At 45.8% G+C, this 13,699-nt stretch overlaps 1 protein-coding gene across 2 annotated transcripts in view; it reads right to left on the reverse strand.

Moving 5' to 3' along the window:
* Positions 1-819: 819 nt before the first annotated feature.
* ZNF777 (zinc finger protein 777) overlaps positions 820-13,699 on the reverse strand; it is a 30,229-nt gene continuing 17,349 nt past the window's right edge. Inside the window, exons 5-6 of one of the 2 annotated variants that reach the window (XM_011941431.1) lie at positions 6,040-6,291; positions 820-2,383 (exon numbers count right to left, since the gene is read on the reverse strand). In XM_011941431.1, coding sequence (XP_011796821.1) covers positions 1,227-2,383; positions 6,040-6,291 — 1,409 coding nt within the window. In that variant the 3' untranslated portion in view covers positions 820-1,226. Of the gene's footprint in view, positions 2,387-6,039; positions 6,292-13,699 lie in introns of both variants that reach the window. The other variant, XM_011941430.1, reaches the window with a different exon arrangement.

Here is a 13,699-nt window from a genome sequence, read left to right on the forward strand (position 1 = left end):
TTGACAGGCCTGGCTTCAGCAGTGCTCTCCTCTCAGGCCAGTCTCTCCGCTTTCAGCCCAGCTTCCTCAGTGTGCGAGGCTGAGCTGCGCACTCTGCTAGCCTCCATGAATTGTCCCTTCGAATGGCCTGAATTCTCTCTGGGCCACTGCCAAACCCATCAGCAGAGTAAATCGCTCTGTGGGCAATGTAATATGCCTGCAGTTTCTCTTTCTGTAAGAGAGAGCTGTAGGCAGATGGGAAATGAATACCTAGAGAAACCAGGATTCGTTAGTGCATTCAGCAAGTCCAGAGTAGCTTTGGTGCAACATTCAAATAAAAAAATGTTCTGACTGGTGCCTTCTGTGGCTTCCGCAAAGACTGGCACCAGGGGCCTCTGCACCTCTTCCCTAGGCTTCCCTCCCGCCACCCTACTCCTCAGCCAGCTGCATTTCAAGCTAGGCAGGAACGCCTGGGCACTGAGGGAAGCGCCCAGCTTTTGCTACAGGACCTTCTTTCCAGCTCATTCCAAACCTGACGGTCACTCTCGTTGATCATGCTAGTCAACTGGGACCTATTCCGTCCTGAGCTCCCAGCATCCTCGCGGACTCCAGGGCAGAAGCGATGGTCTAGGGATTCCCGCGGTCCCTTAGACGTCAGTCCTGCCTCTCCTTCTCCATTTCAGAACCGGAGGGATCAGCGTCTCCTTCACCACCCAAATCGAGAAGGCACACAAAAAAGGGTCCCAACGGAACCTGTCAACTGACACTACCGTATGTCCCTCGGGCCTTCTCAAACCCTCCCCTTCAAACCAAACAAAAACGGCAAACAGGAAACGCTCGTCTTTTAAAAATTACTCTATTATTATCAAATAGAACCACAGTATCCAAAAGGTAATTATAAAGTTCTATCCCCAACTAGATGGGCCCTACACCGCCCCTCTGAGTGGCCGGCGGCCAAATCACGCCCCCCGTGCTGATTGGTTTCATCCATTTTATTGTCAAGGAAATTAACAGCCCGAAAGGGTTCCCCAGGTCCGCCCTCCCCCCTGGGGCCCCGGGGAAACGCGGCAGCAAGGGACCTGGTCTCACTGCCCCCATGTCCTTGGGAGGAGGGACGAAAGGAGAGGGGAGCTCACGGCAAAGGGGCTGGGGGGCGCCCCGCCCCCGCCCGCTGGGCTCGGGCCTGGCGGTGTCCGAGGGGGGCTCGGCCCGCGCACCTGGCCGGGCAGCGGTGGCGGGGCGCGCGCTCACTCGCCCGTGTGGGTCCGCAGGTGGTACTTGAGCGACTGCTTGTAGCGGAAGCACTTGGCGCAGTGCGTGCAGGGGTAGGGCCGCTCGCCCGTGTGCGCTCGCTGGTGCTCCAGCAGATGGTGCTTCTGCGTGAAGCGCTTGCCGCACTCGGCGCAGTGGTAGGGCCGCTCGCCTGTGTGGATGCGCCGGTGCTCCAGGAGGTGGTGCTTGCGGATGAAGCTCTTGCCGCATTCGGGGCAGGCATGTGGCCGCTCGCGCGAGTGCACACGGCAGTGGTTGGTGAGCTTGGACTTCTCGCTGAAGCTCTTCTCGCACTCGGGGCACTTGAAGGGCCGCTCGCCCGTGTGAGTCCGCTGGTGGCGCAGCAGGTGAGAAGGGCGGCTGAAGCTCTTGCCGCACAGGCTGCAGATGAAGGAGACCTCATGCTTGCCCGCGTGCACGCGCTGGTGGATCACCAGGCTGATGTGCAAGCGGAAGCTCTTCTTGCACTCGGGGCACGTGTAGGGCCGCTCGCCCGTGTGCGTGATCTGGTGTTTGGTCAGGCTGGACTTGTGGCTGAAGCTGCTGTCGCACTCGGGGCACTTGTAGGGCTTGGGGCCACTGCCGCCGCTGCCCGAGCTGGGTGACTTGGGGCGTGGCTTGAGCGCGTGCTTGGGGTTGAACGTGGGCCCGCGTTCGGGTGAGACGCAGCCTCCGCGCACGCGGTGGATGCGCTGGTGCAGCGTGAGCTGTTGCTTGTGCCGGAAGCTGATCTCGCACTCGGCGCACTCGTAGGGCCCCTCCTTGATGTGGTTGCGCTGGTGGATGATGAGGTTGATCTTCAGGCGGAAGCTCTTGCCGCACTCCATGCAGGTGAAGGGCCGCTCGCCGCGCCGGTTCCGCTGCTGCTGGCTTGAGGCCCCGCGGTTCTCGCTCAGGTGCCGCTCACCGTGCATGGAGGGCGCCAGCCTTTTCACTGCGGGGTTTCCTAGCTGCAGAGGCGGGGGGCTCTCCTCGCCCTCGGGGGACATCTCCCCGGGCAGCGGGGTCTGGTACATACTGGCCTCGTATCTCCCGGACAGCTGCCCAAGGGATTGTAAGTGCTGCGGCAGCTCATCCTCCTCCTCCTCTTCCTCCTCCTCATCTTGCTCCTCTGTCTTGATCACGATCCCTTCTGCTCCAGGGACAGAGAGAGAAAGTCGTTAGCTGTTGCCTGGCGCCCCTAGCCTACCTGGATGGAGGTACAGCATTGCTTTACCCTCACCGAAACATTGCATTATTGGCCCAAATTCCTTCTTTTGGGAAAATTCTCCTCTCTCTGCGGCCCCTGGTCCGCTCCCCTCCCCCAACGAGGTGGATGCGTAACCCAGGCTGGCCTTGCTGTTTGGTTCAGGAATGAGTCCAGACTTAAAAGGGGCTAAAAAGAGTTCTCCTTGGATTTTATACGGAGGACCGCACGGGAAATCGCTTCCTGTTGGTTATGATGCGAAACTGCTGGTAGAGCCGGACCCAGCAGGAAAGAAGGAAACCAGTACATAGAGCCGATGTGGGAACACCTGGATCCAGCCATGCCTGATGCTGGATACTCACGATTCTCTAATTATGTGAGTGATACACACTCCTTTTTCCATTAGGCTACTTATGGGTTTCTACCAGTTGTACCAAAGGGTCTCCACTCCTCTAAGGTTCTCAGTCTTTGCCCCTCTGAGGACATCTCTGCCTGAACTCTGCTCAGACCAGCCCACTTCTTTCCTAATCCACTGGGAGATTTCTCCTCTTGGTGCCTTCCCTCAGCTTCCTCCAGAAATTTCCCTCTCCTCTCCACGTCTGCCTTGATGATCAAAACCTACAGCACTCCACCCCTCCTTGGAGCCCACAGTACTCACTGGTGCCCACCCTAGGAATCAGGAACCCAGCCTTCTGCAGCCTCTCATGGGTGGAAGATGCACCGCCACAGTCAGACTCCACCACCCTTGAATCTGGATCAGCTGCAGGCAGTGTACGCCCCACCCAGGGATGCCCCCTTGACTCTCTAGCCTGGTCCTTTATGATAATGTAAGTTTCAGAGAAAAGAAGTGGCTCCCGACTCCTGTTTGAGTTTTCTCAAGTGGCTTGTACTTATTTGGCACTAACTGGTGAGTTCTATTTTTAGTCACCAGCTTTGTGTGACATGAGAAAGTCACTCACTTCTCTGGACCCATCTGTGACAGAAGACACAAAAAGTCTGTGTGTGCAGAATAATTAAAAACAAACCAACAAGACCTTTTCAGAGCACTCATACCTGTCTTCTTTTCATGAGCACAATATCTTATTATAGGGCAAGTCAAGCAAGAATTCTCCCCATTTTACAGATGGGTCATCCAAGCTCAGAGATATCAAATGATGTTTCCAAATAGCAAATGAAGTCCTAGGCCTTTCCAGAGCTTGCAGGTTGGGACCCATCTGGTCTACCTCCTCAAGTAACAGGGACTGAAGCTAGCAATGTTCGTGACCCAGCCAACGTCTTGTAAAGTTGCTAGTGACTCCCAGTCCTCCTTAGCACTTCCTTGGCCTCCTCCACAGCCAGTGAACTACAGTGGTAAAATCAGGACACAGGTGTGCTGAGTCAAGGCTGCCTCAGTAGTATTAGGCTTCTCAGCAAGAAGTGACCCAGAACATCCTTGGAGCGGGATGCCTAAAAGATCCAGAGCAGGCAGCTGCACAGTATGGTAACTAGTTGCCCTGGTGTGTATCCCGAAAATACTGAGTATATCTGAAAGGCAAAGGGGAAAATAGATCCTGAGAAGGGCTAAACTCTCCTTGAGGATCAAAGGTGCTTATCTCTTTTTATCTTTTTTTTTTTTTAAATTTATTTTTGAGTCTGGCTCTGCCGCTCAGGCTGGAGTGCAGTGGCACGATCTTGGCTCACTGCAACCTCTGCCTCCCGGGTTCAAGTCATTCTCGTGCCTCAGCCTCCCGAGTAGCTGGGACTACAGGCGCCCGCTACCATGCCCAGCTAATTTTTGTATTTTTAGTAGAGATGGGGTTTCACTATATTGGACAGGCCAGTCTCGAATTCCTGACCTCAAATGATCCACACGTCACAGCCTCCCAAAGTGCTGGGATTACAGGCAGGAGCCACCGCACCTGGCCAAAAAGGTGCTTTTTTCTTAATGGAATGATAAACACCAAACATTTGGCCCCAAAACTCAAGACTCACAATTCCACAAACTACTGTTTAGTAGTTTTCTAAAGTTCTACTACAATTAATGGGGACTGCTCAAAAGGCAACTGAATTTATACAATGATGGTCCCAATTTAGCATATACTCAGAATCTACCTTATGTCTTTTCACTATCCTTTTATGAAAGACAACATGGTACGTCAAAAACACTTCTGAAATACCATGGAGTTACTTAAAAATAAGGTGGTAGATCCATATATGTACATATTTTTGAGGCAGTGTCTTGCTCTGTCACCCAGGCTGGAGTGCAGCGATACAATCATGGCTCACTGCAGCCTCAGCCTCTCAGCTTCAACCAATCCTCCCACCTCAGCCTCTCAAGGAGCTGGGACTGCAGGCATGCACCACCATTCCCAGCTAAGTTTTAAATTTTTTGTAGTGATGGGGTCTCCCTATGTTGCCTGAGCTGGCCATGAACTCCTGGGCTCAAGCAATCCTCCTGCCTTTGCTTCCCAAAGTGCTGGGATTACAGGTGTGAGTCACTGCTCTGGGCCTAGATTCATATCTTTTGACCAAGAGGAATGGTCATTAATAAAATACCATGGGGTATTTTATTAACTGCAAAAAGGCAAATTATGGAGGAATTATCTACAGATAATTTTTAAGCAGTTTACATCAATATAATACTTTTAAAACCAGAAATGGATGTGGATATATTTCTAAATATAAAAGTGTTATACAAACATGTAATGGTGAATGACTTACACATAAACAAAACATCCAGACAAAAACAAAAGTACAAGTGGGTTCTACCAATTTTTCAAGGAACACACTCAATTCCTATTTTTTTTTCAGAATACAGAACAAGAGCAAAAGCTGCCCAGTTCATCTGATACATCCAGTATAATACTGTTTCCAAAATTAGATGAGAATAATTGAAGAAAACATTCATTTCATTTATGAATACAGTTGTCTAACTTGAGTAAAATATTTATTACCTAAGTCCAATAGTGAATTCAAAAAATACATGATGATGATCAAGTAGGGCTTTTCCCGGGCCTGCCAGGATGGCTCCGCATCAGAAAATCCATCACAAAAGATGTCCTGGGATCAGGCCACCATGAGCCCCAGTGCCTTACTGTTCTTGAACTCAGAAGGAGCAAGAGTGAGCAGCATGGTGATAAAGTTTTATAATTAAACAAAAATGAAGACTAGGTTCGACCACAGAATGGCAGTGCTGCCATTATTTGAAAACCATGCTTTCCAGGGCTGAAATCTTCAAGGTAGTTGAGGCTTCTAGGGTGATATGAGATGATCAAGGACACATTGGGAGAGTTCTGGCTTTGCCACTCTGTGTGGCCTTGCCCAATCTATTTAACCTCTGCCTGTAAAATGAAGGGTGGGATAGGTGAGCTCTGAGATCCCTTTCGTTCTTGCCTGAACCAGTCTTTAGAGGTAACTACTTCTTTCCTGGGTTGGAGATGGGTTCTTACAAGTCCTGCGTCACGAAGCCTATACCTGAGGCCGTGCTTGGTAATTCTTTCCCACCTGTTGCCCCATCAGTGTCCAGCTACCTCTCTGAAGGAACCACAGCTGTCCCAGGGGGCAGCGGCCCTCTGGAAGGCCTCATGGCAACACTTCCCTGGCCCTCCCCGCCCAGCACTCACCCGTGCAGTTCCTCTGCTGCACCAGCATCTGCTTCAGTTCGCTGAACTCGCTGGAGCCTTCCGTGGACTCCTCCAGCGTGTTCTCTGGCTCCTGCATGTCCAGGTCTGGCTGTTCCCCACAGGGGTCACCCAACTCTGAGTCCTGAAAGCCATGCTCTTCCACCTGTCCCATCAGGGGCTCAGGTGTCTCCAAACTTTCTGAGCCCTCGTCGTTGGTCTGTACCTCGATCTTAATCACGATCCCGTCATGTGCTGAGAGAGGGTGGGCAGGGGTGAGAAGAAAAGAACCCAGAACGTTCATGCCAACTGCCCAGGTTTCTGCAGCCCTACAATTTACATCTCAATAAGTCTTATCTTAGAGACCCTGAAGAAATGTAATATTGAGTTGGAAATGAGTAGACACAGAATTTTCTGGACACCTTGTAGCTTTGAATACCAATACAAACTGTAGTCAAGTTAAAATAGATGCAAAGTTTGTTTTCCATGAGCACCATAATTAAATTCAGCATTGTCAGGGTTTATTTTATTATTAGTCTTACTTTTTCAATAGACAAAGGTCTCACTCTATCACCCAGGCTCGAGTGCAGTGGCACGATCATAGCTCACTGCAGCCTTGAACTCCTGGGCTTAAGTGATCCTCCCAAAGTGCTGGGATGACAGGCATGAATAAGCCACTGTGCCCAGCCAGGGTTTATTTTAAAGAGATGCTCATTCCTTTTCTCAGTCAGACCAGCCAACTGGTACAGTTAACACAGTTTCTCTCTCATCTGCTCACTCACAATCAGGTTGATAAAGAAAAGGCCATTTCCTGACCACTCCCACCGCTCGGCCCCATACCCTGAGGTGTCCAAAAAACAGACTCACATTCCCAAGCACGTATGCATGTACACCAGGGGCATCTGAGTTTGTTTTTAGTTAAATAGCATCCTATTACACACTGCCCTGAAATTTATGTTTTTAAATTTGCCTATAGGTCTGTAGACTAATTTCAAATGTACCATTACATACATAGGTGTCATTTTACATAAATGGGATTATAACACATTTTTGGGTTTTAGTGCAGTATTTTTTTCTGTCTAATTTGCCTTCCCCTTCCCTCACTTCCCATTTCACCGTTATGACTTCCCAGGTAACTCCTATAATTTACCAGGACTTTTCTCTGTGCTTATGAATAAGCCACATACACATTTATTTATTTATTTATTTTTCTGTCACTATTGGCCTCCCCTGTGTTCCTCTACTCAAATATCTTGTAGAAATCCCTTCAATTTCTTTTTTTTTTTTTTTTTTAGATGGAATCTCACTCTGTCACCCAGGCTGGAGTACAGTGGCGCAATCTCACTCACTGCAAGCTGCGCCTCCCTGCTTCAAGCGATTCTCCTGCCTCAGCCTCCCGAGTAGCTGGGATCACAGGCACCTGCCACCACGCCCAGCTAATTTTTTGCATTTTTAGTAGAGACGGGGTTTCACCATGTTGGTCAGGCTGGTCTACAACTCCTGACCTCATGATCTGCCTGCCTCGGCCTCCCAAAGTGCTGGGATTACAGGCATAAGTCTCCTCACCTGACTTTTTTTTTTTTTTTTTTTTTGAGATAGTCTCCCTCTGTTGCCCAGGCTAAAGTGCAGTGGCATGATCTCAGCTCACTGTAACCTCTACTTCCCAGGTTCAAGTGATTCTTGTGCCTCAGCCTCCCAGGTAGCTGGGATTGCAGGCATGTAGCACCACACCCAGCTAATTTTTTGTATTTTTAGTAGTGATGGGGTTTTACTATGTTAGCCAGGCTGGTCTCAAACTCGTGGCCTCAAGTGATCTGCCCACCTCAGCCTCCCAAAGTGCTGGAATTACAGGCATGAGCCACCACACCTGGCCTCAAACCAATTTCTACAGTGCTAATACATTGTTAAAAATGTTGTATATATTCCATGGTCAGGATAATACTGTAGCTTATTCATTCTTTCCCTAATAGAAGAACATTGGATTTTTTTCCCAGACTTTTGCTATGGTTAAGTTTACTGCAGTAACAATAGAATATGTCATGTACAAACATATTCATTCATTCATTGAATGTTTACTAGCAGATATCTACTGAGCACCAACTACATGTCATGTGGTCTAACGGCTTTTGATATATCAGTGAAAAAAACATGGACCTTACATAAGGTGGTAGACACAATAAATAAATTACATTGGATGTTAGAAGGTGACAAGTGCTGTGAGAAAAAGAGAAAAGAAACCAGGAGATAAATGAACCAAGCAGCCTCAGTCCTGCCCTCCTGAGGCTCCTCCTGCTCCTCTGCCAAATCCATTCATTCCCTTACTAAGAAATCAGACAAACTCATCAGGCTGAAAATGGGTGCTAGATGACCTAAGCTTGGATTCCTTCAGATGAGTGGCACTCCTTTAATGCCTCTCTGATTCACCAACTCAACTGGTTTGGAAGTGGATGGAATATAAAGCAGCTCTAATGTTCTCATTTACCCCGATTCCCTCAGAACTGTGGGACGCTCCCACTGTCTCCAAAGATGTCTGTGTCCTATTCTCTATGAAAAGGAAAAGAAAAACTCATCCATACCTCCATCCCCTACTTCCTGCACTGGCTCAGAGTCACCATCTTTACCTCCCTTTTCTCTCCAATCTCAGGGAAAGTAATGGCTCTCTTCCCTCCTCCTATCACTGAAATCCTCTGCTTGTTTCCTTAGCCCTGCCCATTTCTTTCTCCCTGGAGTTTTGCTCCATTAGTTGTGTGCCTTTTCTCCTCTGTCTTCAATCCTTGTCTCTGCGCTAAATCGTTATGATCCGTCCACAAACATGACCATGACTCTAGCATCAGGAAAACTTCTTCCCTGACTTCACAAACTACTTAAAATATTTTGCTTGCTTACACCTTAAAATAATTTTTAAAACTATGTACTCCTTTGCATCTTTTTGAATAAATATATAAAATGCATCAGTAACTGCAAAAGATGTAATTTCTGGAGTATTGTAAATATTGATACTTTTGAAATAAACTCTTCCATCACCCTTTAATGTCGCCAATGGAATCTAAGAACCCCAGCAATTTTAAACCCACCATTATTCACTTAAAAACACATGAACAAATTCTTCTTTGATAGCTGGAATTTTTATATCATTCCTTTTCACCTTGAGCTTCTATTTCTATTCCCACTTTGCCCACAGAATTTTATCCTAATAGAACATATTTGTATGCTTAGAAGCCTTTTACTGATCATTTCATCTACCACTCTACCACAAAAATGTGTATGTAAATTGAAGGTTTAATTTTGCTTTCATTTCTAATAACCACAGGTCTCTAAGTGTTCATTTTTTTCCTGGCTTAAGTTATCCTTAGTGATTATCACTATAGAATGATAAATAATTATCCAAGATAGAAAATAAAGAAACTTTGGGAAATGTATCTTATAAGGATGAATAGAATTTTTTTCCAATTAGTTTACTTATCTGGAAATCAATATTCTTATTGTAGAATGTACAGTTCAGAATCAATTTGTTCCATTTTTATAAATGAAACCTCATTTACATTGGGAAACCTCATTTACACAAATATGTAGATGGGCTGGAAGCAGCTCTGTTATGGAACTGTCACTCAATTCTGAACTTCTGAATTATATGCCACAAAGATCACATGGTCAACATTATCATCAAAAAAACTGTTTGTAGGGCCGGGCGCGGTGGCTCATGCCTGTAATCCCAGCACTTTGGGAGGCCAAGGCGGGCGGATCACGAGGTCAGGAGATCGAGACCATCCTGCTGAACACTGTGAAACCCCATCTCTACTAAAAATACAAAAAAACTGGCCGGGCATGGTGGCGGGCACCTGTAGTCCCAGCTACTCAGGAGGCTGAGGCAGGAGAATGGCGTGAATCCAGGAGGCAGAGCTTGCAGCGAGCCGAGATGGCGCCATTGCACTCCAGCCTGGGCAACAGAGCGAGACTCCGTTTCAAACAAAACAAAACAAAACAACTGTTTCTAATGACCTATCAGTTCACAACATGATTAGTTCTTCTTTCAATTTTGTTAAAGGTAAAATATTGCAAACAACCTAAGCTGCAAGAGAACTTGCCATCCAGGCCCCAGAGTGACGCGCTGCAGGACATGTATCCCAAAATTCTGAATATTCTGTTTGGTGACCTGGGGGCTTTATGCCTCTGAGAAATGCTTTATAGTAAGATGGAGATGGGCAGGAAGTGCCTGTTTTGTTTTGTTTTGTTTTTTAAGACATGAGGCCTTGCTCTGTTGCCTAGGCTGGAGTGCAGTGGTGAGATCATGGCTCACCGCAGCCTCAACCTCCTGGCTTAAACCACCTGCCACCTCAGCCTCTAGAGTAGCTGGGACTACAGGCATGTGCTACCATACCCAGCTAATTTTTAAAGTTTCTGTAGAGATGAGGTCTCCCTAAGTTGCCCAGGTTGGTCTCAAACACCTGGACTCAAGTGATCCTCCCACCTCGGCCTCCCACAGTGCTAGGATTACAGGTATGAGCCACCATGCCTGGCAGCCTGTTTTTTTTTTAAATAATGGGAGAGTAGATGAGAAGCCACATTTCAGGGACCACATGCATTGTGTGCTTTTGGCTGATCAGCTGGACAAGAAGAGATGGACTAAGGACTGGAAATTGTGCCCTCAAAGACATCTGTATTATGTCTCTCCTGGGGAGTACCCTTATCCCCTCAAGAGCATGGGTACCCCAGCTTGAAGACTAGTGCCTTCAACACCTGGCCCTACTTCAAGACCCAACTTGAGTGTCCACCATTCCATCAAGCCTCTTCAATGCTCTCAGCTGGACACAGCTGTGCTCCTCCCTGAGCTCCAGGCATTCGCCTGCTCCTCTTTGTGGCACATACTCTTTCTCCCTCAAAACAGGCAGTATGTACACACTTTGACCCTCCCCTCCACTTGCTAGATAGCAGGGAACGCCAGTGTTTCCCACCAAAAACATCTCCCCACCCCAAACAACTTTTCAAAGAGTATTGACAACCAAGCTGCATTTATTTATAAGCAGGAATTTGTTCTCCCATTTAAAAAATTAATCGAAGACACATACATTGTGGGAATATAGTTTATGAAAAAGGTAACATTTCAATCCAGTGGGGAAAAGTTTAAAAGGAATGGAGACAACTGGCTTCCTGACTAGAAAGGGGAAAAAGCTATTTCACACCGAACTCCTGATGAACAAAAATATTTATGTATAAATAAGAAATTCACACCTAAGTTTTACAACTTTAAGCTGAGGAACAGGCTACTTGTAACCCTATGGGACTTCAGATATTCCTTCTGGAGGACGTTTGGTAATTCGTGCCAAGCATATTTAACATGCCCAACTCCTATCAACTATAATTTTGTTACAAATTGTTTTGAAAGGATTCTTGTAGCTTGCTGTTGCCATCATTTGGCTATAAGAAACTTATTTAATCTGTGATTGGTTTTTAATAATTCGTGTTCATAAGAACTCCTGTGAGGTGGGGAAAATCCCATAAATTGTTTTCAAATGTATTAAACATTTGCGGACTGAATTTATTAGTTATTGAAACTGATATAATACCATATTTTTAGACATTTAGTTAAAATAAGCATTTAATTACTTAGACTTAGCAATTTTCTTTTTGTTTTCTAGGGCAAAAAAACATTTATTTTGTGTTTCAAATATTTTTATAGCTTTTTTTGAGATGCTCACAGACCTAAAATCTGTGATCACAGTGTTTACTAAATAAAATAGCTTGAGTAAACATTTCTACATTTGATATGAAATCCAGATTGGGAAGCTGAGGCGGGTGGATCACCTGACGTCAGGAGTTCGAGACCAGCCTGGCCAACATGGTGAAACCTCGTCTCTACTAAAAAATACAAAAATGAGCTGGGCGAGGTGGCAGGGGCCGGTGATCCCAGCTACTCGGGAGGCTGAGGCAGGAGAATCGCTTGAACCCGGGAGGCAGAGGTTGCAGTGAGCCGAGATTGCGCCACCGCACTCCAGAGTAAGACTCTGTTTCAAAAAAAAAAAAGACTGATAAATTTGAATACATAAAAGTTAAAAACTGCTATTACACACACACACATACACACACAAAATATAAAAGTAAACCACAGGCCAGGTGTGGTGGCTCATGCCTGTAATCCTAGCACTTTGGGAGGCCAAGGTAGGCAGATCACTGGAGGTCAGGAGTTTGAAACCAGCCTGGCCAAAATGGTGAAACTCCGTCTCTACTAAAAATACAAAAAAATTAGCCGTGCATGGTGGTGGGCGCCTGTAACCCCAGATACTCGGGAGGCTGGGGCAGGAGAATAGCCTGAACCCGGAAGGTGGAGGTTGCAGTGAGCTGAGATAGCGCCACTGCATTCCAGCCTGGGCAACAGAGTGAGACTCTGTCTCAAAAAAAAAAAAAAGTAAACCACAAACTGGGAAAAGTATTCACATACATACTATTAGGCAAGGGCTAATATCCTTAATATTTTAAAAGCTTTTTACAAATCAATAAAAAGATGAATAATCCAAAAGAGTAACAAAAAAGATTATTCACAGAGTAGTAAGAGATACTAGTAATCAATAAAGGTATGAAAATATGCTCAACATCACCCTTATAGAAAGTACGTTTCATCCACATATTGTGCTTTTTCTACTTACTACTTTGGCAAATGAGAAAAAGATAAATAATACCTGTTACTGGTAAGAGTGTATAGAAACAAACATTCTCATGCTTAGACGGATGAAGGCATGTAAACTGGCACAAGTGATTTGAAGGGATTTGCCAGGATCTATTAAATTTTTAAGTGGATGTATCCCTTGACCCAAAAAATCCATTTCTAAATAAGTTCCTGACAAGTGCATGAAGATCTATTTATAATAATCTTTACTGAAGCACTGAAACTTTATGCACATTAATGCACATTAATGGGACAGTATTTAAACAAATTATGAAATCAATACACAGAATACTACTGTCGGCTATGAAAAAGAGTATGACAAATTTATATATTCTGACGTAAAAATGTCAATGATATACTATTGAAAAAAGAAACTCACCAATATTTCTATATTGTCTGACTTTTTTACAATGATAATGTGTATATGTATTACATACATAATTAAGGCTCTGTGTATGTAATCACATGCACATAAAATTGGAATGAATAAACTGCTGACTCTTGAGAGAATATTATGGGGGACTTTCACTCTCTCTGTACTTTTCCTTTGTGAAATTAAAAACCAGTATTGCCACATTAACTCTCTCTACCAGCTCAAAGCAAATAAATATTGGTTGACACTGACTTTCCAATCTTCTCATGGCTATACTTTGTTAGGTTTTTTTAATTAAAAAAATTTTTTTAAGTTAAACATGCACACAGGCTAGTTGAACATAGTTGAACAGTTCTTCGAAACTTTTTTTTTTTGAGACGGGGCTGCAACTTCCACCTCTTGGGTTCAAGTGATTCTCCTGCCTTAGCCTCCTGAGTAGCTGGGATTACAGGCACGGGCCACCACGCCCAGCAATATTTTTTTTCCCCTTTTAGTAGAGATGGGGTTTTACCATGTTGGCTAGGCTAGTCTCGAATTCCTGACCTCAAGTGATCCACCTGCCTCGGCCTCCCAAACTGCTGGGATTAGAGGTGTGAGCCACCACACCCGGCCCAAAACTTATTTTTTAA

This window comes from Colobus angolensis, unplaced genomic scaffold (genome assembly GCF_000951035.1).
Source record: "Colobus angolensis palliatus isolate OR3802 unplaced genomic scaffold, Cang.pa_1.0 Scaffold2, whole genome shotgun sequence".
NCBI classification, from domain to species: Eukaryota; Metazoa; Chordata; class Mammalia; order Primates; family Cercopithecidae; genus Colobus; species Colobus angolensis.